Source organism: Ranitomeya variabilis, chromosome 1, assembly GCF_051348905.1.
Source record: "Ranitomeya variabilis isolate aRanVar5 chromosome 1, aRanVar5.hap1, whole genome shotgun sequence".
Classification (NCBI taxonomy): Eukaryota; Metazoa; Chordata; class Amphibia; order Anura; family Dendrobatidae; genus Ranitomeya; species Ranitomeya variabilis.
In genome coordinates, this window is record NC_135232.1 from 573,652,633 (window position 1) to 573,680,588 (window position 27,956).

The following is a 27,956-nucleotide window of genomic DNA, read 5'->3' on the forward strand; positions in this document are numbered from 1 at the left end:
CATTCTGTGTTCTGGAATTCAGAGACTGTCTTGCCCAGCTAGCTACATTGGCTAATGAACATCAGAGAATGGCCTAGTCCAGTCAAAAATACTGGTATGACCATAAAGCCAGTACCCGGGAATTTATGGACAAGTGCTCATGATTATTGCAACCCCTGCCACTGTACAAGGAACTATAAACAGTGGAGCAAAGTGGTCTAAAGTGAGCAAGCCAGAGGTCTGTGTAGACCTCATAGCGTGCTCACTTATGAGGGGGGAGAGGTTATGATGGTGTGATATGCTATGTGGGTATCATTTTTGTGTATATTTCTATTTTACCTATTTTCATGGTGTTCTCTTGTAGGAGTTATTTGCTAATTGAGGAATGGCTGTTGCTGCCATCTGATATCAGCCCCCACAGCACTGTATTGTTTGCTAATATGCTAATGACATGTTGACCTAGCTTGTTGAAACAATGAGCCCGAGACCTTCCCCCTCCTGACCTGTGAATGAGGAGGGAGATTTAAATATCAGGAAGGTGAGACACAGATCAGTCCTGTGTGGAATGATGATGTGTTCACAGCATCTCCTACAGAAAGAAGAGTATATGGACTATGTTATCCTCTGCTGGATTGTTGGACATTTTATCCTGTTACTGAACTGCATTCGTGTTCTTAACTATTTTATCCTTTGTGTGGTGGATCGTATATGGACCTTTCGTATTTTTGCCTAAATAAAGGTTTTGGAATTGTTTACAAAACTCTAGTTCTGTTGATCTGTTGATTGTGTGATACCGGAGAAGGACCCCGTGACAGATGTGTTTAGAGAAAACTGGAACATTTACTTATATCCTGTGAAAATGGTGAAAATTGCAGGCAATTTAGAAAGCAATTAGTAGTTACAAGCAAATGTACTCAGCTACACAGTACTCATTACTCATCTCATTACTGAGAAGACAAGCAGAGCTGCTGCACATACACTACCGTTCCAAAGTTAAAGTCACTTAGGCCTCTTTCACACTTCCGTTTTTACAATCTGCACAGGATCCGTCAAAATGTTGAAATTATGGATCCTGTGCAGATTGTAAAAAACAGGGGCACTGGGCCCGTTTTTCTGACAGACTCGTCGAGGCTATGTGCACCTGTTGTGTATGCGTCTTTGCAGCGGTTTTCTGCTGCGAAAATGCATACACAACACAACCAATGTTAAAAATAAAAAACAAAATAAAAATCGCAATATTCTCACCTTTTGTCATCCCGCGCAGCGTTACCGATGCTCGCGATGCTCCCGGCAGCAATTTTTTTTTTTAAACATCTTTTCCCCCCGACACAAACGCCTCTCAGCCATCACTCAGGGCCTCCGTGCGCCACCTCTATTTCTCTATTTCCTTCCTGAACGTCCCCGGCGCCTGCGCTGTAAGTTCCCATCATGTGATGGGAGTCGAAGGGCATCGCAAACTGCACATGCCTGAAAAAAAACAAACTTAAGGGCTGGCGCCGGGGATGTTCAGGAAGGAAATGGAGGTGGTGCCCGGAGGCCCTCAGTGACGGCTGGGAGGCGTTTGTGTCAGGGGGAAAAGACATGCCCCCCTGAAAAACTGAATGTATGAGGGGCAGATTCTAAAAACGATTATTTCAGCGTTGGCAGTGACCCGAACTAAAAGAGCCACCTTGACAGAATGCAGCATTAGTGCTGCAAAAGGTGGCTCTTTTAGTTAAAAACGCCTGGGGGGGGGGTGACAGGCTCCCTTTAATGTGGTAAATGACTATTCTAGCTGCAAATATCTTGTTTGTAATGCAATATCTTCATAGGTGTATAGAGGCCTATTTCCAACAAAATCACTCCAGTGTTCTTATGGTACTTTGTGTTTGCTAACTGTGTAAGAAGGCTAATGGATGATTAGAATACCCTTGTGCAAGTATGTTAGCACAGCTGAAAACAGTTTGGCTAATTAGAGAACCTATCAACCTGATCTTCCTTTGAGCTAGTTGAAAATCTGAAGCATGACATTTGTTGGCTCCATTAAACTCTCAAAATGGAAAGTGTTATGATCCTTAGTGGTTGAGGATCACAAATTACTCCAGCTAAGTAACAAACATAGGACAAGCTCTAGGGAGGTGGCAAACTGTCCACCACATGGTTCCAAATCTGCTGCAACCTATCCACCACAGAATCCACCCCAGGACAGTCAGAAGACTCAACCTGACTCGAGGAAAAACGAGGATGGAAACCAGAATTGGAGAAAAAAGGTGAAACCAAAGTAGCAGAACTAGCCCGATTATTAAGGGCAAACTCGGCCAAAGGCAAAAAAGTCACCCAGTCATCCTGATCAGCAGAAACAAAACATCTCAAATAAGTTTCCAACGTCTGATTAGTTCGTTCGGTTTGGCCATTAGTCTGAGGATGGAAGGCCGACGAAAAAGACAAATCAATGCCCATCTTAGCACAAAAAGTCCGCCAAAACCTGGACACAAACTGGGATCCTCTATCAGACACAATATTTTCAGGAATGCCGTGCAAGCGAACCACATTCTGAAAAAATAGAGGAACCAAATCGGAGGAAGAAGGCAACTTAGGCAAGGGCACCAAATGGACCATCTTGGAAAAACGATCACACACCACCCAGAAGACAGACATTTTCTGAGATACTGGAAGATCCGAAATAAAATCCATGGAAATGTGTGTCCAAGGCCTTTTCGGAACAGGCAAAGGCAAAAGCAAACCGCTGGCACGAGAACAGCAAGACTTAGCCCGAGCACAAATCCCACAAGACTGCACAAAGGAACGCACATCCCGCGACAAGGAAGGCCACCATCCCAGGATGACCCGCCAACACCGAAGAATGAACCTCGGAAATAACTCTGCTGGTCCATCTATCCGGGACAAACAGTCTCTCTGGTGGACAACGGTCAGGTCTATCCGCCTGAAATTTCTGCAGCACTCGTCGCAAATCTGAGGAAATGGCAGACAAAATCACTCCCTCTCTGAGAATACCAGCCGGCTCAGAAACTCCCGGAGAGTCAGGCACAAAACTCCTAGAAAGTGCATCAGCTTTCACGTTCTTCGGACCAGGCAGGTATGAGACCACGAAGTTGAAACGGGAGAAAAACAATGACCAACGAGCCTGTCTAGGATTCAGGCGCTTGGCAGATTCAAGGTAAATCAGATTTTTGTGATCAGTCAAGACCACCACACGATGTTTAGCTCCTTCGAGCCAATGTCGCCACTCCTCAAATGCCCACTTCATAGCCAACAACTCCCGATTACCAACATCATAATTCCGCTCAGCAGGCGAAAACTTTCTTGAAAAGAAAGCACATGGCTTCATCACAGAGCCATCAGAGCTTCTCTGCGACAAAACAGCCCCTGCTCCAATCTCAGAAGCATCAACCTCGACCTGGAAGGGGAGAGAGACATCTGGCTGACATAAGACTGGAGCTGAAGAAAACCGGTGCTTCAGCTCCCGAAAGGCCTCCACGGCCGCAAGAGACCAATTAGTCACATCAGAACCCTTCTTGGTCAAATCCGTCAAAGGTTTAACCACGCTAGAAAAATTAGCGATGAAACGACGGTAAAAATTAGCAAACCCCAAGAACTTCTGAAGACTCTTAACAGACGTGGGCTGAGTCCAGTCATGAATAGCCTGGACCTTGACTGGGTCCATCTCCACAGTAGAAGGAGAAAAAATAAAACCCAAAAAGGAGACCTTCTGTACTCCGAAGAGGCATTTTGAGCCCTTCACAGATAAAGCATTAGCACGCAGGACATGAAACACCATCCTGACCAGCTTCACATGGGACTCCCAATCATCAGAAAAGACCAAAATGTCATCCAAATAAACAATCATAAATTTATCCAGATATTCTCGGAAGATGTCATGCATGAAGGACTGAAACACAGAAGGAGCATTAGAAAGTCCAAAAGGCATCACCAAGTACTCAAAATGGCCTTCGGGCGTTAAATGCTGTTTTCCATTCATCTCCCTGCTTAATGCGCACAAGGTTATACGCACCACGGAGATCTATCTTGGTAAACCAACTGGCACCCTTAATCCGAGCAAACAAATCAGACAATAGTGGCAAAGGATACTGAAATTTGACTGTAATTTTATTCAGAAGACGATAATCTATACAAGGTCTCAAAGAACCATCCTTCTTGGCCACAAAAAAAAATCCTGCACCAAGAGGGGAAGAGGATGGGCGAATATGTCCCTTCTCCAAAGACTCCTTTATATAACTCCGCATCGCGGCATGCTCAGGTATAGACAAATTAAAAAGTCGTCCCTTAGGGAATTTACTACCAGCAATTACATTTATAGCACAGTCACAATCCCTATGAGGGGGCAGGGCACTGGACCTGGGCTCATCAAATACATCCTGGTAGTCAGACAAAAACTCAGGGACCTGTCATGATTCTCAATGGCGAGAGAACATAGCCCAGCATATATGAGAACTAGCTCTTGGAAGATGGAAACTATACTGACCATGAACTAAACCTGCCGCACAACTAGAAGTGGCCGGGTAGCATGCCTACGTTTTTTTATCCCTAGATGCCCAGCGCCAGCCGGAGAACTACCTAATCCTAGCAGAGGAAAAGACAGTCCTGGCTCACCTCTAGAGAAATTTTCCCAAAAGGCAGACAGAGGCCCCCACATATATTGGCGGTGATTTTAGATGAAATGACAAACGTAGTATGAAAATAGGTTTAGCAAAATCGAGGTCCGCTTACTAGATAGCAGGAAGACAGAAAGGGCACTTTCATGGTCAGCAGAAAACCCTATCAAAACACCATCCAGAAATTACTTTAAGACTCTAGCATTAACTCATAACACCAGAGTGGCAATTTCTGCTCACAAGAGCTTTCCAGACACAGTAACGAAACAGCAGCTGTGAACAGGAACAAAATGCATAAACACACAAGGACAAAAGTCCAACTTAGCTGGGAGTTGTCTAGTAGCAGGAACATGCACAGAAAGGCTTCTGATTACATTGTTGACCGGCATGAAACTGACAGAGGAGCAAGGTTATATAGCGACTCCCACATCCTGATAGGAGCAGGTGAACAGAGAGGATGATGCACACAAGTTCAATTCCACAAGTGGCCACCGGGGGAGCCCAGAATCCAATTTCACAACAGTACCCCCCCCTCAAGGAGGGGGCACCGAACCCTCACCAGAACCACCAGGGCGATCAGGATGAGCCCTATGAAAGGCACGGACAAGATCGGAGGCATGAACATCAGAGGCAGTGACCCAAGAATTATCCTCCTGACCGTATCCCTTCCATTTGACCAGATACTGGAGTTTCCGTCTGGAAACACGAGAGTCTAAGATCTTTTCCACAACGTACTCCAACTCACCCTCAACCAACACCGGAGCAGGAGGCTCAACGGAAGGCACAGCCGGTACCTCATACCTGCGCAACAATGACCGATGAAAAACATTATGAATCGAAAAGGATGCAGGGAGGTCCAAACGGAAGGACACAGGGCTAAGAATCTCCAATATCTTGTACGGGCCGATGAACCGAGGCTTAAACTTAGGAGAAGAAACCCTCATAGGGACAAAACGAGAAGACAACCACACCAAGTCCCCAACACAAAGCCGAGGACCAACACGACGACGGCGGTTGGCAAAAAGCTGAGTCTTCTCCTGGGACAACTTCAAATTGTCCACCACCTGCCCCCAAATCCGATGCAACCTCTCCACCACAGCATCCACTCCAGGACAATCCGAAGATTCCACTTGACCGGAGGAAAATCGAGGATGAAACCCCGAATTACAGAAAAACAGGGACACCAAGGTGGCAGAGCTGGCCCGATTATTGAGGGCGAACTCCGCCAAAGGCAAAAAAGCAACCCAATCATCCTGATCCGCAGACACAAAACACCTCAAATATGTCTCCAAGGTCTGATTAGTCCGCTCGGTCTGGCCATTAGTCTGAGGATGGAAAGCAGACGAAAAAGACAAATCTATGCCCATCCTAGCACAGAATGCCCGCCAAAATCTAGACACGAATTGGGTCCCTCTGTCAGAAACGATATTCTCCGGAATACCATGCAAACGAACAACATTTTGAAAAAACAGAGGAACCAACTCGGAAGAAGAAGGCAACTTAGGCAAGGGAACCAGATGGACCATCTTAGAGAAACGGTCACACACCACCCAGATGACAGACATCTTCTGAGAAACAGGCAGATCCGAAATAAAATCCATCGAGATGTGCGTCCAAGGCCTCTTCGGGATAGGCAAGGGTAACAACAATCCACTAGCCCGAGAACAACAAGGCTTGGCCCGAGCACAAACGTCACAAGACTGCACAAAGCCTCGCACATCTCGTGACAGGGAAGGCCACCAGAAGGACCTTGCCACCAAATCCCTGGTACCAAAGATTCCAGGATGACCTGCCAACGCAGAAGAATGAACCTCAGAGATGACTCTACTGGTCCAATCATCAGGCACAAACAGTCTACCAGGTGGGCAACGATCAGGTCTATCCGCCTGAAACTCCTGCAAGGCCCGCCGCAGGTCTGGAGAAACGGCAGACAATATCACTCCATCTTTAAGGATACCTGTGGGCTCAGAATTACCAGGGGAGTCAGGCTCAAAACTCCTAGAAAGGGCATCCGCCTTAACATTCTTAGAACCCGGTAGGTAAGACACCACAAAATTAAACCGAGAGAAAAACAACGACCAGCGCGCCTGTCTAGGATTCAGGCGCCTGGCAGACTCAAGGTAAATTAAATTTTTGTGGTCAGTCAATACCACCACCTGATGTCTGGCCCCCTCAAGCCAGTGACGCCACTCCTCAAAAGCCCACTTCATGGCCAAAAGCTCCCGATTCCCAATATCATAATTCCGCTCGGCGGGCGAAAATTTACGGGAAAAAAAGGCACAAGGTCTCATCACGGAGCAGTCGGAACTTCTCTGCAACAACACCGCCCCAGCTCCGATTTCAGAAGCGTCGACCTCAACCTGAAAAGGAAGAGCAACATCAGGCTGACGCAACACTGGGGCGGAAGAAAAGCGGCGCTTGAGCTCCCGAAAGGCCTCCACAGCATCAGGGGACCAATCAGCAACATCAGCACCCTTCTTAGTCAAATCAGTCAATGGTTTTACAACATCAGAAAAACCAGCAATAAATCGACGATAAAAGTTAGCAAAGCCCAAAAATTTCTGAAGACTCTTAAGAGAAGAGGGTTGCGTCCAATCACCAATAGCCTGAACCTTGACAGGATCCATCTCGATGGAAGAGGGGGAAAAAATGTATCCCAAGAAGGAAATCTTTTGAACCCCCAAAACACACTTAGAACCCTTCACACACAAGGAATTAGACCGCAAAACCTGAAAAACCCTCCTGACCTGCTGGACATGAGAGTCCCAGTCATCCGAAAAAATCAGAATATCATCCAGATACACAATCATAAATTTATCCAAATAATCGCGGAAAATGTCATGCATAAAGGACTGGAAGACTGAAGGGGCATTTGAAAGACCAAAAGGCATCACCAAATACTCAAAATGGCCCTCGGGCGTATTAAATGCGGTTTTCCACTCATCCCCCTGCTTGATTCGCACCAAATTATACGCCCCACGGAGATCAATCTTAGAGAACCACTTGGCCCCCTTTATACGAGCAAACAAATCAGTAAGCAGTGGTAACGGATATTGATATTTAACCGTGATTTTATTCAAAAGTCGATAATCAATACACGGCCTCAAAGAGCGGTCCTTCTTAGACACAAAGAAAAAACCGGCTCCTAAGGGAGATGACGAAGGACGAATATGTCCCTTTTCCAAGGACTCCTTTATATATTCTCGCATAGCAGCGTGTTCAGGCACAGACAGATTAAATAAACGACCCTTAGGGTATTTACTACCCGGGATCAAGTCTATGGCACAATCGCACTCCCGGTGCGGAGGTAGTGAACCAACCTTGGGTTCTTCAAAAACGTCACGAAAGTCAGACAAGAATTCAGGAATCTCAGAGGGAATAGATGATGAAATGGAAACCAAAGGTACGTCCCCATGAGTTCCTTTACATCCCCAGCTTAACACAGACATAGCTCTCCAGTCGAGGACTGGGTTATGAGATTGCAGCCATGGCAATCCCAGCACCAAAACATCATGTAGATTATACAGCACCAGAAAGCGAATAACCTCCTGGTGATCCGGATTAACACGCATAGTCACTTGTGTCCAGTATTGTGGTTTATTACTAGCCAATGGGGTGGAGTCAATCCCTTTCAGAGGTATCGGAGCCTCCAATGGCTCCAAATCATACCCACAGCGTTTGGCAAAGGACCAATCCATAAGACTCAAAGCAGCGCCAGAGTCGACATAGGCGTCCGCGGTAATAGATGACAAAGAACAAATCAGGGTCACAGATAGAATAAACTTAGACTGTACATAGGCGTCCGCGGTAATAGATGACAAAGAACAAATCAGGGTCACAGATAGAATAAACTTAGACTGTAAAGTGCTAATTGAAACAGACTTGTCAGGCTTCTTAGTACGCTTAAAGCATGCTGATATAACATGAGTTGAATCACCACAATAGAAGCACAACCCATTTTTTCGTCTAAAATTCTGCCGCTCGCTTCTGGACAGAATTCTATCACATTGCATATTTTCTGGCGTTTTCTCAGTAGACACCGCCAAATGGTGCACAGGTTTGCGCTCCCGCAGACGCCTATCGATCTGAATAGCCATCGTCATAGACTCATTCAGACTCGCAGGCACAGGGAACCCCACCATAACATCCTTAATGGCATCAGAGAGACCTTCTCTGAAAATCGCCGCCAGGGCGCACTCATTCCACTGAGTAAGCACAGACCATTTGCGGAATTTTTGGCAGTATATTTCAGCTTCATCTTGCCCCTGAGACAAGGACATCAAGGCCTTTTCCGCCTGAAGCTCTAAATGAGGTTCCTCATAAAGCAACCCCAAGGCCAGAAAAAACACATCCACATTGAGCAACGCAGGATCCCCTGGTGCCAATGCAAAAGCCCAGTCTTGAGGGTCGCCCCGGAGCAAGGAAATTACAATCCTGACCTGCTGTGCAGGGTCTCCGGCAGAGCGAGACTTCAGGGACAAAAACAATTTGCAATTATTTTTAAAATTTTGAAATTGAGATCTATTCCCTGAGAAGAATTCAGGCAAAGGAATTCTAGGCTCAGACATAGGTGCATGAACAACAAAATCTTGCAAATTTTGTACCTTTGTGGCGAGATTATTCAAACCTGTAGCTACACTCTGAAGATCCATTTGAAACAGGTGAACACAGAGCCATTCAAGGATTAGAAGGAGAGAAAGAGAGGAAGGCTGCAGTATAGGCAGACTAGCAAGTGATTCAATTAAGAGCACACTCAGAACTAGAGGAAAAAAAAAAAAAAAAAAAAAAAAAATTGTAGCAGACTTCTTTTTTCTCTCCTTTCTCAGCCAGTAATTTAACCCTTTTTTTTGGCCGGTCAAACTGTCATGATTCTCAATGGCGAGAGAACATAGCCCAGCATATATGAGAACTAGCTCTTGGAAGATGGAAACTATACTGACCATGAACTAAACCTGCCGCACAACTAGAAGTGGCCGGGTAGCATGCCTACGTTTTTTTATCCCTAGATGCCCAGCGCCAGCCGGAGAACTACCTAATCCTAGCAGAGGAAAAGACAGTCCTGGCTCACCTCTAGAGAAATTTTCCCAAAAGGCAGACAGAGGCCCCCACATATATTGGCGGTGATTTTAGATGAAATGACAAACGTAGTATGAAAATAGGTTTAGCAAAATCGAGGTCCGCTTACTAGATAGCAGGAAGACAGAAAGGGCACTTTCATGGTCAGCAGAAAACCCTATCAAAACACCATCCAGAAATTACTTTAAGACTCTAGCATTAACTCATAACACCAGAGTGGCAATTTCTGCTCACAAGAGCTTTCCAGACACAGTAACGAAACAGCAGCTGTGAACAGGAACAAAATGCATAAACACACAAGGACAAAAGTCCAACTTAGCTGGGAGTTGTCTAGTAGCAGGAACATGCACAGAAAGGCTTCTGATTACATTGTTGACCGGCATGAAACTGACAGAGGAGCAAGGTTATATAGCGACTCCCACATCCTGATAGGAGCAGGTGAACAGAGAGGATGATGCACACAAGTTCAATTCCACAAGTGGCCACCGGGGGAGCCCAGAATCCAATTTCACAACAGGGACCTCAGAAGGAGTGGAAGAAGCAATAGACACCAACGGAGTATCGCCATGAATTCCCTGACAACCCCAACTTGACACAGACATAGCTTTCCAATCTAAAACTGGATTATGAGCTTGCAGCCATGGCAGACCCAAAACGACATCATGCAAATTATGCAGAACGAGAAAGCGAATCACCTCCTGATGTACGGGAGTCATGCACATGGTCATTTCCGTCCAATACTGAGGCTTATTCTCAGCCAATGGCGTAGCATCAATTCCCCTCAGAGGAATAGGAAATTCCAAAGGCTCCAGGACAAAACCACAGCGCCTGGCAAACGACAAATCCATCAGATTCAGGGCAGCACCCGAATCCACAAAAGCCATAACCGGGTAGGACGACAAAGAACAAATCAAAGTAACAGACAAAATAAATTTAGGCTGTATAGTACCAATGGTGACAGGTTTAGCGATTTTTTTTAAGCGTTTAGAGCATGCTGAGATAACATGAGTAGAATCACCACAGTAGAAGCACAACCCATTTTGACGTCTATGACTTTGACGCTCAATTTTGGTCAGAGTTCGGTCACATTGCATAGACTCAGGTATCTGTCCAGAAAACACCGCCAAAGGATGAGCAGATTTGCGCTCCCGCAAACGCCGATCGACCTGAATGGCTAAAGCCATAGAATCACTCAGACTTGTAGGGGTGGGAAACCCCACCATAACATTCTTAACGGCCTCAGAAAGACCTTCTCTGAAATTTGCAGCCAGGGCACACTCATTCCACTGAGTAAGCACCGACCATTTCCGAAATTTTTGACAATACACCTCTGCTTCATCCTGACCTTGAGAGATAGCCAGCAACGCTTTTTCTGCCTGATTCTCAAGATTAGGCTCCTCATAAAGCAGTCCAAGAGCCAGAAAAAATGCATCTACATTAAGCAAAGCAGGATCTCCTGGCACCAGAGAGAAAGCCCAATCTTGAGGTTCGCCACGCAACAAGGAGATAACAATTTTAACTTGCTGAGCGGAATCACCAGAGGAACGAGGTCTCAGAGATAGAAATAACTTACAATTATTCTTAAAATTTTGAAACCTAGATCTATCTCCAGAAAACAACTCAGGAATGGGTATCTTTGGTTCTGACATAGGGCTACGAATAACAAAATCCTGAATACTTTGCACCCGTGCAGTAAGATGATCCACACTAGAAGTCAGAGTCTGAACATTCATGTCTGCAGCTGAGCTCAAAACCACCCAGAGTTCAAGGGGATGAAAGAAGCTAAACAGACTGCAGCAAAGGAAAAGCGGGAGAAAAAAAAAAATGTACTCAGGTCTTCTTTTTATCCCACTTCTGCGATGCATTAAACACCTTTTGGGCCTGCTATACTGTTATGATCCTTAGTGGTTGAGGATCACAAATTACTCCAGCTAAGTAACAAACATAGGACAAGCTCTAGGGAGGTGGCAAACTGGACTGACCGCAAATCTGAACCTATCCAAACACACTAGAAGTAGCCGATGAACGTGCCTAAAAATCCTAGACGTCTCGAGCCAGCCTGAGGAACTAACTACCCCTAGAGAGAAAGAAAGACCTCTCTTGCCTCCAGAGAAATAATCCCCAAAGATATAGAAGCCCCCAACAGATAATAACGGTGAGGTAAGAGGAAGGCACATACACAGGGGTGAAAGCAGATTCAGCAAATGAGGCCCACTAATACTAGATAGCAGAAAATAGAAAAGGGAATCTATGCGGTCAGTAAAAAACCCTTACAAAATATCCACTCTGAGATTTCAAGAACCCCCACACCAACTAACGGTGTGGGGGGAGAAACTCAGTCCCCTAGAGCAACCAGCAAGCGAGGAAATCACATTTTAGCGAGCTGGACTAAAAACATAATGAACACTGATAATCAAAAAATGAACAAACAAAAACTTAGCTTGTCTTGGAGAGACTGGGAGCAAGGTAGCCACAAGGAAACTGAAGAGCACTGAATACATTGATAGCAGGCAAGGAACTGAGTCTCCAGGTGAGCTAAAAGGAAACCAACCAAGGATAACGAACCAGCTGATGCAGCCAACCTGCAGAAAGACAACACTACACAGTACCGCTTGTGACCACTAGAGGGAGCCCAAAAATAGAATTCACAACAGGAAAGACAAAAAGAACATTTATGTGAAACTCGCCAGTCTATTCTTGTTCTTAGAAATGAAGGCTATTCCATAAGAGAAATTGCCAAGAAACTTAAGATTTCCTGCAACGGTGTGTACTACTCCCTTCACAGAGCACAAACAGGCTTTAACCAGAGTAAAAAGAGAAGTGGAAGGCCCCGCTGCACAACTGAGCAACAAGACAAGTACATTAGAGTCTGTAGTTTGAGAAATCAACGCCTCACAGGTCCTCAACTGGTAGATTCATTAAATAGTACATGCAAAACACCAGTGTCAACGTCTACAGTGAAGAGGCAACTACGGGATGCTGGCTTTCAGGGAAGAGTGGCAAAGAAAAAGCCATATCTGAGACTGGTTAATAAAAGGAAAAGATTAATATGGGCAAAAGAACACAGACATTGGACAGAGGAAGATTGGAAAAAAGTGTTATGGACTGATGAATCCAAGTTTGAGGTGTTTGGATCACACAGAAGAACAATTTGTGAGACGCAGAACAACTGAAAAGATGATGGAAGCATGCTTGACACCATCTGTCAAGCATGGTGGAGGTAATGTGATGGTTTGGGGTTGCTTTGGTGCTGGTAAAGTGGGAGATTTGTACAAGGTAAAAGGGATTTTGAATAAGAAATTCTATCACTCCATTTTGCAGTGCCATACCCTATAGACAGCGCTTGATTGAAGACAATTTCATCCTACAACAGGACAATGACCCAAAGCACACCTCCAAATTATGTAAGAACTATTTAGGGAAGAAGCAGGCAGCTGGTATTCTATCTGTAATGGAGTGGCCAGTGCAGTCACCAGATCTCAGCACCATTGAGCTGTTGTGGGAGCAGCTTGACCGTATGGTACGCAAAAAGTGCCCATCAAGCCAAACCAACTTGTGGGAGGGGCTACTGGATGCATGGGGTGAAATTTCTCCAGATTACCTCAGTAAATTAACTGCTAGAATGACAAAGGTCTGCAATGCTGTAATTTCTGCAAAGGGAGCATTCTTTGACGAAAGCAAATTTCGAAGGAGAAATTTATTTCATATAAAATATTTTTTTCAAACTTTGTCAATGTCTGTACTAGATTTTCAATTCATTTGGCAACTCATTGGATTAATAAAAAGTATGAGTTTTCATAGAAAACAAAAATTGTCTGGGTGACCCTAAACTTTGGAACCGTAGTGTAAAACAGTGATTTTATCGAAGAACACAAGCCCAGTAATGAATGCCTAAGTGGAATCAAGGACCCTGTTTCCTTAAGATCACGCAGCATAAACCTGGCGAAAGAATCCCTTTAAGCCCCTCAAAAACGACTTTAAAATGCAAGCCCTTAAATTGTTATTTTGTGTGAAGTCTTCAATTTGAAATAGGATTACATACAGTAATTACATTAGCAATCAAAATTATTTTCACCCCATTGCAAATTCAGTTTTTCAAAATGTACACATTTTCCTCTGTTTGCAATACACTAATCAATAAGAACAAATTAACAATTGCTTCAATGTAGGCATTACCGAGCCACCAACCCCCTTGATTCACTGTAGACAGTGTTCTTTTCAGTGTATGCTTTATTACTTCCACCTCATACATAATCCTGATCCAATGGCCCAAATGTCCCAGTTTTCTTACATTTCTACACAGACCAGAATCCTAAAACTTATGTGGTTTACTTAAATGGTATTACATTGACTTCTTTCTTACACTTTTGGGTTAGTAGTAGTTTATGTCTTTGAATACCAGGAGTGGAGAACTTCAGAGCTTAGTATGAGACTACTGGGCAAACTGAAACCTCAGTGTCTGCTACCACCAAATCTTGCAGCAAGCCTACTGCAGTCACTGAAGCGTTTTTTGACAATTTCCACTGGGTGCCAATGTGGTGGCACCCAGTGAATGCTTCCTCTTTCTGCCACTTGTAGGAATAAACTATGAACTTGTGAACAATGTTTCCAAATGTATCTGTAGTAACATCATTAATGCCTTTGTTATCTTTTTGTATCATTTTCCAAGATAGTGCAAACCATTAGTCTATTCTAAACTTGAATTTTAGCAAACTGGAGGTCAGTACTCATGAAGATTGGGCTAATATTAATTATGTAAGACTGACAAATATTGATGTCTGGCTATAAATCATATTTGCAGCAGGTCATAACAGCTAGAGGTGTTCTACTATGTAGCAAATAAACTTCTTATGAAGGGGGTGATTATTTTCAAAACAGCAATAATCAGTCAAAGTGCCAATTTTTATTGAATTTGGAGAATTCACTCGCTACATTAGTTGTGTTGAGATATTTTTAAGGTTCTTGTTGGGTGATTTATTGCAACACGCAAAGTTTGCAAGTTTTGCTAGTAAACCTAATTTGCAGTGTGTAGTGGGGTGAAGGGGAATAACTGATTGCAACTGTACATGACAAATGTTCAACAAGCTCTACAGCAGACATAGTAGCTTCACTACAGCCCTTTCACAAAGCAATGTAACAGTGATTTAACTTTATTAATAAAGAGAGTAGCAAAGTTATATTTGTGACAGACTGAATAGCTCCTCTATCAAGATCTTCAATATTAACACCCACTCTACAAAGATATGGCAGGCAAGGATAAAAAGCAGAGGACAATGGCAGTAACATCAACAAACCTCTTGTTATTAGTAGCTTGCAGCAGTTAGTGTAATTACTGGTTATCTTGGCTCAGGCAGTGCGGTAAGTGTCATGCTGTTATACAAGAAATAACAATACCAGCTTCACTGTAAGCTGTTGAATGGGATGCATATACCAGTAAGGAGATCTTTCGAACCTCTAGTTTTAACATCTATTGGCCAATAATAAAGGTTTTGTATTTAAAAAAATGGCATGATAATGTAGAAACGTGCAAGGAAATGGAAGGACATGCCCATCCACATCATAGGAAGAATGGTAAGGTGAGCACTGAGTGTAAAACCCTTATTGACGATCATCTGTTGGGGCCTTTGCACAAATTAGACTTCTCTGAGATCAGTGGGTTCAGCCAACGTAAATGTAATGTGTATAGAGCGGCATTCACAACCGTGATAAACATGCCTCAAAATCAGTGTCTCATATGAAGATTTTGATGCAAATTTAACACAAAAGAATCTTGCTTTGAGTCATTCCTCAGTAAATCTGTATTCAAAAACCTAATGACAAACTTTGATTTTACTGTGGAATATCATAACCAATTAAAATTAAAAGGGTCCAATCCTACCTAACAGGCACCCAACTGTACTGTAGTAGGATTTATAAAGAAATAAATGGAATATTAAAAACTTGGTATATAAAACATTTTTGGAGATAAATACATTTTGGCTAAAAAGCAAATGGGCCAAAAAATTACAGGTGTAACAGATACTCAGACCTGACATGGACATCAATCATCTACATGACATTTCTTCTGATGATTATGAAAATGTGTTTTCTGGGAAAATTTCTTTGTGCATTTATCACAGCTGAATGGCTTTTCCCCGGTGTGTCTCCGTATATGTAAGACAAGATGGGTGCTGTGCTTAAAGGCAAACCCACATTCTTCACATTTGTAGGGTCTTTCCCCAGTATGGTTCCTTTGATGAGTGATAAGATGGGAACTTGTTGAAAAACCCTTTCCACATTCAATACAGGCATAAGGTTTTATGCCTGTGTGGGTTCTTTTATGTGTAGTGAGGTGGGAACTTTGTGTAAAACTTTTACCACATTTATTACAAACATATGGTTTCTCTCCAGTGTGTGTTCTCTGGTGGAGAATTAGGTAATTACTAATACTAAAGGTTTTATCACATTCAGGACATTTATATGGCTTGTATCCGGTATGCAGTCTCTGATGCTTCTGCAAAACTGAAGAATTGCTGAAGCATTTTTCACAGTCGGGACAGGAAAATGGTTTCTTTACAGCATGGATTTTTTCATGTTTCCTCAGAAGACACCGGAGTGTGAAACATTTGTCACATTTTAAACAGATGTAGCATGATACGTCCGTATGCAATTTCTGATGTTTGATCAGATTTGATTTCTGCTTATATTTTTTACCACATTCAGCACAACTGTAAAATCCACTAATCTTTGACTCAATCTCATCCCTACTGAACTTGACTCGTACACCTTTCCTCCTCTTAAGTTCTCTTATTTCATCGTCAAAAAATGCTGAGTATTCTACTCTATCTCTCTTTCGAAAGTTGTACTGGCGCTTGGTGGTCACACTGTTCTCTTTTAATGAAATGTGAAGATCTTCTTCCAAGTCATTCAGCAAATGTATACCTTCTACCGTCAATCCATTGGGGGTAAACAACGATGTATTCAGCTCATCTGTTCGATTGTTGGAGGCATCTATAAAAGGTATACACTGTGAGAACCCGATCAACCAAAAAGTAAACGAGTCAAATACATTTGATGAATATGTATAGTCCAAAATCTATAGTATATTTCAGACACAAATTAGGGATGTAAAGTCACCTTGTAAATCAAAGAATGTGAGCAGAGATAACTGGAACATTTAATTGCATCAGGGAAAAATGGTGAAAATTCCTTAGTACAGTTACAAGCAAATACATGCAGGCTAAAAAGCACTGGCTCATCACTGAGAAGATATGCAGAGCTGTGGCACATAAAACAGAGATTTTATCAAAATTACAGAAAGCAGAGTAAGGGTATTTTTCCACGTGGCGTATTCCAAGCGCTTTGGATGCAGCGGACACCCGCCCTGTACAAAGTACTGCCGGCTTTTGCATGTGCCGTGATTCCGCAAGTGTTCGTTCATTCAACACATGCAGAATCACTGCATGCTTTACATAGAACAGTGCTATTTATCTTGCGGAGACAGAGCATCTCCAGAAGATAAATAGATATGCTGCAGTTTATAAAGACGCGCCACATGTGCGTATATGCAGGCTTGCCACCGCCGTTTTTGTACGCATAGTGGATATAGGATTTCACAAAATCCCATCCACTATGCTGTAACATCTGGATGCTGCGGATTGGACGCTGCGGCTGTACACACCGTTCAATCCGCAGCAAACACGCCATTTGGAAACATATCCTAAGTGATCAAAAGGTAGAATCAAGGTCCTTTGCCCTTAGATCTTGATGCAAAAACCTAGTTAAAAACTTAAGACCCTAAATTGTATTTTTGTGAGAAGTCTTCAATTTCAAACAGCATTACATAATTACATTAGCAATCAACTATATTCACACCTCTTGGCAAATTCAGTTTATCAAAACATAATTTTTTTCTGTTCTTTACAATATACCAAATCAAATAAGGACAATGTTGGATAGTGTAACAAAACCTATGAAACAAGTGGTTTCTCCAAGTTCAACACAATATTTCACTTTCACTAATGCAATCTCAGAATTATTTTTCCATTTCAATAGAAGATTCTTTAGTAATTTGTAACGGTGCACCACGGGCCAGGCTTACCTCGGAGGTATTAATCGACTACCTGAAGAGCTTAGGCTTCACCAATGGTAGACGCCAGGTATCACTCTACACTGTGTTCTAAATTATTATGCACAAAGAGTTTAGGAGTGATAAGGTTAGAATTTTTTTGTTTGTCATTTAAACTCATTGGTGGGGATGTGTGTCAGGGCTCTTTATATCACTGAAAGCAATTGCAGATACCTGTGCAAATTAGTTTGGCAGGTGTGTCCAAATAAAGGCAAGACTACTTAAGAAGGCTGTTCCACATTATTAAGCAGCCTACATTTTTTGCCAAAATGGGAAAGAAAAAGGATGTGTCGGCTGCTGAGAAGCAACAAATTGTGGAGTATTTAGGTCAAGGCATGACTACAATCAACATTGCCAAGACACTTCATCGTGATCATCGCACAATCAAGAAGTATGTAGCTGATTCCCAGCACACACGTGTGCGTGCTGATAAGGAAAAATTGAGGACTCTTTCCAACAGGCAATTGCGTAAGGTTAAAAGAGCAGCTGCAAAAATGCCTTGTCATAGCAGCAGACAAGTTTTTGAAGCTGCTGGTGCCTCCAATGTCCCCAGAACAACAAGATGCAGGGTCCTTCAGAGACTTGCAGCTGTGCGTAAGCCATCCAGTCGACCACCTCTATCCACTGCACACAAGCAGAAACGGCTCCAGTGGGCCAAACGATACATTAAGACTGACTTCCAAACTGTTTTGTTAAAAGATGAGTGCTGTGCAACGCTCGATGGTCCAGATGGATGGAGTGGAGGATGGCTGGTTGATGGACACCCCATGAAAACACGGCTAAGGTGCCAACAAGGAGGAGGTGGAGTAATGTTTTGGGCTGGAATCATGGGGAGAGAGATTGTCGGCCCCTTTATGATCCCTGAAGGGTTAAAGATGAACTCCATAATCTATGTGGAGTTTCTAAAACAACACTTCCTGCCATGGTTCAAGAGGAAGAACCGTGCTTTCTGCAGCAAGATCATTTTCATGCATGATAATGCACCGTCTCATGCTACAAAAAACATATCTGCATCTCTGGCTGCTATGGGCATAAAAGAGGACAAACTTATGGTGTAGCCACCATCTTCCCCTGACCTCAACCCCATTGAGAACCTCTGGAGCATCATCAAAAGGAGTGTCTATGATGGCGGGAGGCAGTTCACATCTAAGCAACAGCTCTGGGAGGGTATTCTGTCCACATGCAAAACAATTGAAGCAGAAACCATCCAAAAACTGACAAATTCAATGGACGAGAGAGTTCAGAAGCTTTTTTCGAACAAGGGGTCCTATGTGCAAATGTAACATCATCTAGAATAAAGTTTTCACTTGAAAACTGTTTGATTTCATTTTGTAATAAGCTGATAATGCTTATAACTTTACAATTGACCATTTTTTGTTCAAAATAAAAAAAGGTTGAAAACTCTGCTGTGCATAATAATTTGGAACATGCATTTTGAGTGTTTATTTTGTTAAAAAAGATACTGTTTTCATAGGCAGTTTGTTCCAAAACATTGCAATTATACTAGAATAGTAGATGACAGGAAAATAACAATGACTGCAATTCAGATAGGTAATTTAGAGAAAATATGAGGAAATATTATTTGCATAATAATTTGGAACACAGTGTAGTACAGTCTAAGGGACTGCAGCAGCGGACTAGAAGGACAGAGGAACAGGTGTGTGGTAGAGGAACGAGACAAAGGGGAAGTCAGGCGGTTCAAGGTCGGGGCAGGGAGCACTGAATAAGAAAATGTAGCCGAGGTCAGGAGCGAAGATGTGGGACAGGATGAGTAAAAGGTTGGGTCGTTAACATATGGATCTACAGGGAAGGAAACACGTTCTAGCAAGGAGTGGTGGGTGGAACTGACAAAAATAGGACTTGCTGGCAAGAGATAAGCTGGGAAACCAAATCTTTGCCAGGCAGGGCACATCAAGGTTTAATTCCTGCAGAGACTGGCCATGCCTCCCAAAGGCTAGATGGATTCCATATTCAGCAGTAGCAGCAACACAAAGAGTACAGGAACAAAAAAATATCAGCGGCACAGCCTGCCACAAGAAGAAACCGCATGATGAGTGGGGCTGTGCTGAGGATACATGCTAGTTGCCACAGTGACAATCAGAGGGCAACTTATAATAATCTGCTAGAGGTCTATTGCAGTCTCTCAAGTGTTTTTGAGCAACTGACATCTCAGGAATCTGGTGGCAACCAATAACAGCTTCCTCTTTAAGTCATATCTAGGTATAAACTTTGAACTTGTTAACTATACTTCCAACTATATCTCTAGGAACATCAATGCTGTCTTTGCAATCCTTTTCCTAGTTAGTGCAAGACACTAAACTCCTCTCAACATTTTGACTACTCTGATAGCCCAAAAATATTAGCAAAATAAAAGCCAGTACTTGTGAGAATTGGGCGAATATTCCTAAGAATCACTGACAGGCTGTCTGGCTATGAATCTTGTTTGCAGCAGGTCATAACAGCCAGATGTTTTCTTCTAAGATACTTCTCATGAAGGGGGTGTATATTTCTTAAACTATACTGAAATAGTCAATAAAAGTGCCAATTTGCACTGAAGTTGGAAACTGTACTGTAATTATTTGTGTGGAGCTATTTTAATTGTTCTTGCCTCTGATTTATTTTTCAAATAAGCCTGACTTGCAGCATGTGTGTGTCTGGGGGAGGGAGGGGGTTAACGGAGAGGAATAGAGGAATAATGTTGACTGCAACTGTGCATGGCTGATAATGTTGAATAAAGTCAGATGTTCACTAAATTCAACAGCAGCTTCACTACAGCACTTTCCAGGCTTTTCACATAGTGATTTAACAGTGAGATAACTTTATTAATAAAGAGGGATTGAATAGCTCTGCCACTAAGATCATCAATATTAATACCCGCTTCACATAGCTACTACATGTGATGAGCAAGAAGCTGATCCACCAAGATCCTAAATATTACCAACTCCTTCACACAACTATCAAGAAGCTCATCCATCAAGATTGTCATTATTACCAACGCCTTTACTTAGATATTGGCACTCGAGAATCAAGAAGCAGAGGACATTGGCACTAACATCAACAACTCTATTGTAAGTCTAACATTTTCATTTTCTATGGTCAGTGTAAATACTGTTCATCTTGGCTCAGGCAATACAGTAAGTATGATGCTGTCAAACAAGTTATACCAAAAAGGAAATGACACTCAGTTTCACTGTAGCTTGTTGACTTGGATATTTTTACCAGTCAGATCTTTAGAACCTCTACTTTTATCATCTATTAACCAATGATGAAGCCAAAATGGCAAGGTCAAGTTGAAACTTGTAAGCAAGCTGAAAGTCTTGCCCATCCATATCATAGGGCGAATGATCAGATGATTATTGGCTCAATAGCCCTTAATACTTATAAGCATGCATAAATACAAGATCAGAAATAAAAAGCCAATCAAAGCCAACATTTTCTCAAATTATTAAAACGTGTTGGGAGATCAACTAGAACAGGGGTCTCAAACTGCATTCCTCGAGGGCCTCAAACCATGTGTGTTTTCAAGATTTCCCTAGCATTGCACAAGGTGCTGGAATTATTCTGTGCAGATGATTAAATTATCACCTGTGCAATACAAGGAAATCCTGAAAACAGCCCTCAAGGAATGCAGTTTGAACTAGAACTATAGCATGTCACATCCTCTGTAGCACTAAATATGGAGAAGTTACACCAGTTAAATCAGATACAAAAGGCCCAAATCATTACTTAATTTGTGCCTTTTAAAGCCTATTTTATGTATTTGCCTGTCTTCATTGTTTTTGTATTCGCTACTCCTGTAAAGGTACCTTCACACATAACGATTTCGTTAACGATATCGTTGCAACGTCACGCTTTTTTGTGACGTAGCAACGATCCCGCTAATGATCTCGTTATGTGTGACCGAGACTAACGATCAGGCCCCTGCTGGGAGATCGTTGGTCGTAGGGAATGATCAGGACCTTTATTTGGTCGCTGATCACCCGCTGTCATCGCTGGATCGGCGTGTGTGACGCCGATCCAGCGATGTGTTCACTTGTAACCAGGGTAAATATCGGGTTATTAAGCGCAGGGCCGCGCTTAGTAACCCGATATTTACCCTGGTTACCATTGTAAAAGTAAAAAAAAAAAAAACCACTACATACTCACATTCCGATGTCTGTCACGTCCCCCACCGTCAGCTTCCCGCACTGACTGTGTCAGAGCCGGCCGTAAAGCAGAGCACAGCGGTGACGTCACCGCTGTGCTCTTCTTTACGGCCGGCTCTGACACAGTCAGTGCGGGAAGCTGACGGTGGGGGACGTGACAGACATCGGAATGTGAGTATGTAGTGGTTTTTTTTTTTTAACTTTTACAATGGTAACCAGGGTAAATATCGGGTTACTAAGCGCGGTCCTGCACTTAGTAACCCGATGTTTACCCTGGTTACCCGGGTGCTGCAGGGGGACTTCGGCATCGTTGAAGACAGTTTCAACGATGCCGAAGTCGTTCCCCTGATCGTTGGTCACTGGAGAGAGTTGTCTGTGTGACAGCTCCCCAGCGACGACTTACCAACGATCACGGCCAGGTCGTATCGCTGGTCGTGATCGTTGGTAAGTCGTTTAGTGTAACGGTACCTTAAGAGCGGCTTATTCTGATAAGAATGCAAAAATTGGCAGTTCAAAAACGGACATATCAGCTGCTTATCTCCCCCTGACAATCATTTGTCAGGGGTCCCTAAACACTTTAAATTGTTGCCCGAGACCCCTAATATAATTTGGTGGGGCCAACAAAAGTCTAATGTGTATGGAATGGCACTTATACCCCTGACAAATTTACCTTAAAATTCAAGTCTTATGTGAAGATTTTGAAGCAAATTTGCCACAAAAAAGTTTTTCCCTTAGCTATTCCTCAGCAATTCTGTATCAGTATTTTGAGTCAAATTTGTTACCAGTGGAACTATAATGTATAATGTATAGCCCATTGAAATATTTTTTTTTTAAAGGGTCTAATCCTACTGTGCAATAGTGTTTATAAAATTGAATGGAAGAAAACATTAAATATTTGATATCTAAAGACATTTATTTTCAGAGATTTATACATTTTGACTAAAAATCAAACGGGCAAGAAATTACGGATGCAATTACAATAGAAATAAGAGATGTAACAGGTATTCAGACCTGACAATGACATCATTCGTCTACATGACATTTCTTCTGATGTTTAAGAAAATTTGGTCTCTGGGAATATTTCTTTTCGCATTTATCACAGCTGAATGGCTTTTCCCCAGTGTGTTTCCGTATATGTAAGACAAGGTGGGTGCTGTGCTTAAAGGCCACCCCACATTCTTCACATTTGTAGGGTCTTTCCCCAGTATGGGTCCTATGGTGAGTGATAAGATGGGAACTAGTTGAAAAGCCCTTTCCACATTCAATACAACCATAAGGTTTTATGCCTGTGTGGGTTCTTTTATGAGTAATGAGGGAAGAACTTTGTGCAAAACCTTTCCCACATTGATCACAAACATAAGGTTTCTCCCCAGTGTGAGTTCTCTGGTGGAGAATTAGGTAATTACTAATACTAAAGGTTTTATCACATTCAGGACATTTATATGGTTTGTATCCAGTATGGAGTCTCTGATGCTTCTGCAGAGTTGAAGAATCGGTGAAGCGCTTTTCGCAGTCAGGACAGGCAAATGGTTTATTCAGAACATGGATTTTTTCATGTTTCCTCAAAAGAGAACGTTGAGTGAAACACTTATCACATTTTAAACAGATGTAGCACGACACGTCTGTATGCAATTTCTGATGCTTGATCAGGTTTACTTTCAGCTTATACTTTTTGCCACATTCACTACAAGGGTAAAGTCCGCAAATCCTTGGCTCAGTCTCATCCCGGCTGAACTTGACTCTTACACTGTTCTTTCTCTTAAGTTCTCTTACTTCATCATCGAAAAATTCTGAATATTCTATTTTATCTCGGTCTCGAAAGTTGTATCGGCGATTGGTGGTCACACTGTCCTCTTTTAATGAAATGTGAAGATCTTCTAAGTTATCCAGCAAATGTACACCTTCTACTGTCAATCCATCAGAGGTAAACAACGATGTATTCAGCTCATCTGTTCGATTGTTGGAGGCATCTACAAAAGGTGCACACCGTGAGAACCCGATCAACCAAAAAATAAAGTCAAGACATACATTTGATGAAAATGGAGATTCCAAAAATAATAGCATATTTCAGCCAACAATTAGGGAAGTAGAGACATCAAATGAATCAATGGATGTGTTTAGAGAAAACTGGAGCATTTACTTACATCATGTGAAAATGATGAAAACTGCAGGCAACTTAGAAAGACATTAGTAGATAGAAGCAAATGTACTCAGCTACACAATACTATCTCATCATTGAGAAGACTAGCAGAGCTGCTGCACATAAAATAGTGATTTAACAAAGAACATAAGCCTAGTAACGGATGTATAGGTGGAATCAAGGTCCCTGTTGCCCACAGATCATGCAGCATAAACCTGGCGATATAATCCCTTTAAGCCCCTTAAAAAATACTTTAAAATGCAAGTTCCTAAATTGTTATTTTGTGTGAAGTTTTCAATTTGAAATAGGATTACATACAGTAATTACATTAGCAATCAAAATTTTTCTCACCCATTGCAAATTCAGTTTTTCAAAATGTACACATTTTCCACTGTTTGCAATACACTAATCAATAAGAACAAATTAACAAAACCTACATAATAACTGGTTTCTCCAAAATCAACACAAAAATTCACTTTTACTGATTTATGCAGACTTAGAATTATTCTTTCCTTTCAAAAGAAGCTTCTTTAGTATTTAGTAGAGCTCCTTTGGCTGTTATGACCTGCTGCATACATCATGGCAGCATCCCAGAGGAATCTTTGCACATTCTTCAAAAGTTTCAAGTTCACTAATATTCTTGGGTTTACATGCTGCAGTTGACATCTTCAAATACCATCATAAGTTTTTATGGAGTTCAAGTAACGCAACTCTGCTAGTCACTTCAGAAACTTCTAGGACTTTATCGGAAACAAAGCCATTGTGAATTTTGAGGTATGCTTGGCATCACTGGTCTTTTGAAATGTCCAATGACATAGAAGCTTCAGGTCCAACATAGAAGACATTTTATCTTCTGTAATTTCCTAATTTCCTTATTCTTGATTTAATCCATATTGTGCGCCACATGCTTTAGATTTCCAAATTCAGAAGTAAATCAGTCTTAGAGCAATTCCTGCTACCGCCATGCTTCACAGAAGGCATCACTGAGCCACCACTATGCTTCAATGCTGGCATGACTGAGCCACAATCATGCCTCAGTGTAGGCATTACTGAGCCAATTCAATGGTTCAATGTAGGCATTACCGACCCACCAGCACCATGCTTCACTGTAGGCAGTGTTCTTTTCAGTGTATGCTTAATTACTTCCACCCCATACATAATCCTGATCCAATGGCCCAAATGTCCCAGTTTTCTTACATTTCTACACCAGAATCCTAAAACTTATGTGGTTTCCTTACATGGTATTACGTTGACATCTTTCTTATACTTTTGGGTCAGTAGACGTTTATGTCTTTGAATACCAGGAGTGGAGAATTTCAGAGCTCAGTATGAGACTACGGAGCAAACTAAAACCTGAAAGTGTCTGCTACCAACAAATCTTGCTGCAAGTCTACTGCAGTCACTGAAGCGTTTTTGACTATATGCCATTTCAGGAATGTGCTGGCACTCAATGAATGCATCCTCTTTCTGCCACTTGTAGGTATAAACTATGAACTTGTGAACAGTTTCCAAATGTATCTGTAGTAACATCAATACTGTCTTTGTTATGTTTTTGTATCATTTTCCAAGATAGTGCAAACCACTAATTTCTTCTAAACTTGAAAGCCCAAGAATTTTAGCAAACTGGAGGTCAGTACTCATGAAGATTGGGCTAATATTCTTAAGTACTACTGACAGATGTTGATGTCTGGCTATAAATCATATTTGCAGCAGGTCATAACCGCTAGAGGTATTCTACTATGTAGCAAAGATTTCTTATGAAGGGGTGAATATTTCCAGAATGGCAATAATCAGTAAAAGTACCAATTTTTATTGAATTTGGAGAATTCACGTGCTACATTAGTTGTGTTGAGCAATTTTTAAGATCTTGTTGGGTGATTTAATGTAACAAAGTTTGCAAATTTTGCTAATAAACCCAATTCGCAATGTGTATTGGGGTGAAGGGGATAACTGATTGCAACTGTACAAGATAAATGTTCAACAAGCTCTACAGCAGACATAGTAGCTTCACTACGGCCCTTTCACAAAGCAATGTAACAGTGATTTAGCTTTATTAATAAAGATAGTAGCAAAGTCGTGTTTGTGACAGACTGAACAGCTCCTCTATCAAGATCTTCAATATTAACAATCACTCTACAAAGATATGGCTGGCAAGGATAAACAGCAGAGGAAAATAGCAGTAACATCAACAAACTTCTTGTTAGTAGCTTGCAGCAGTTAGTGTAATTACTGGTTATCTTGGCTCAGTTAGTGCGGTAAGTGTCATGCTGTTATACAAGAAATAACAATAACAGTTTCACTGTAGGCTGTTGAATGGGATGCATATACCAGTAAGGATATCTTTCGAACCTCTAGTTTCAACATCTATTGGCCAATAATAAAGATTTTGTATTTCAAAAAATAGCATGATAATGTAGAAACTTGCAAGGAAACTGAAAGACATGCCCATCCACATCATAGGAAGAATGGTAAGGTGAGCACTGAATGTAAACCCCTTATTGACGATCATCTGTTGGGGCCTTTGCACAAATTTGACTTCTCTGAGATTGGTGGGTTCAGCCAACATAACTCTAATGTGTATGGAGCGGCATTTACAACCTTGATAAACATGCCTCAAAATCAGTCTTATATGAAGATTTTGATGCAAATTTAACTCAAAAGAATTTTGCTTTGAGTTATTCCTCAACAAATCTATATTCAAAATCCTAATGACAAACTTTGATTTTACTGTGGAACATCATAACCAATTAAAATGGTCCATTTCTACCTGACAGGCACCCAACTGTACTGTAGTAGGGTTTATAAAGAAATACATGAAATATTAAAAACTTGGTATATAAAACATTTATTTTCAGAGATGAATATACTTTGGCTAAAAAGCAAATGGGCCAAAAAATTACAGGCGTAACAGGTTCTGAGACCTGACATGGACATTAATCATCTACATGACATTTCTTCTGATGATTATTAAAATGTGATTTCTGGGAAAATTTCTTTGTACATTTATCACAGCTGAAGGGCTTTTCCCCGGTGTGTCTCCGTATATGTAAGACAAGATGGGTGCTGTGCTTAAAGGCCAACCCACATTCTTCACATTTGTAGGGTCTTTCCCCAGTATGGGTCCTATGATGAGTGATAAGGTGGGAACTAGTTGAAAAGCCCTTTCCGCATTCAATACAACCATAAGGTTTTATGCCTGTGTGGATTCTTTTATGAGTAATGAGGGAAGAACTTTGTGCAAAACCTTTCCCACATTGATCACAAATATACGGTTTCTCCCCAGTGTGGGTTCTCTGGTGAAGAATTAGGTAATTACTAATACTAAAGGTTTTATCACATTCAGAACATTTATATGGTTTGTATCCAGTATGGAGTCTCTGATGCTTCTGCAAAGTTGAAGAGTCGGTGAAGCGTTTTTCACAGTCAGGACAGGCAAATGGTTTATTCAGGGCATGGATTTTTTCATGTTTCCTCAGAAGACACCGGTGTGTGAAACACTTATCACATTTTAAACAGATGTAGCATGACGCATCTGTATGCAATTTCTGATGTTTGATGAGGTTTAATTTCAGCTTATACTTTTTGCCACATTCACTACAATGGTAAAGTCTGCAAATACTTGGCTCGATCTCATCACTACTGAACTTGACTCGTACACCTTTCCTCCTCTTAAGTTCTCTTATTTCATCATCGAAAAATTCTGAGTATTCTACTCTAATTCTGTTTCGAAAGTTGTACTCGCGCTTGGTGGTCACACTGTTCCCCTTTAATGAAATGTGAAGATCTTCTTCTAAGTCATCCAGCAAATGTACACCTTCTACCGTCAATCCATCAGGGGTAAACAACGATGTATTCAGCTCATCTGTTTGATTGTTGGAGGTATCTATAAAAGGTGC

At 41.9% G+C, this 27,956-nt stretch overlaps 1 protein-coding gene across 1 annotated transcript in view; it reads right to left on the reverse strand.

Moving 5' to 3' along the window:
* Positions 1–13,411: 13,411 nt before the first annotated feature.
* The window catches only part of LOC143797421 (uncharacterized), an 81,740-nt gene continuing 67,195 nt past the window's right edge, over positions 13,412–27,956 (reverse strand). The window contains exons 5-6 of the mRNA XM_077281069.1: positions 22,946–23,890; positions 13,412–16,658 (exon numbers count right to left, since the gene is read on the reverse strand). Of these exons, the coding sequence (XP_077137184.1) occupies positions 15,709–16,658; positions 22,946–23,890 (1,895 nt within the window). The 3' untranslated portion in view covers positions 13,412–15,708. The remainder of the gene's footprint in view (positions 16,659–22,945; positions 23,891–27,956) is intronic.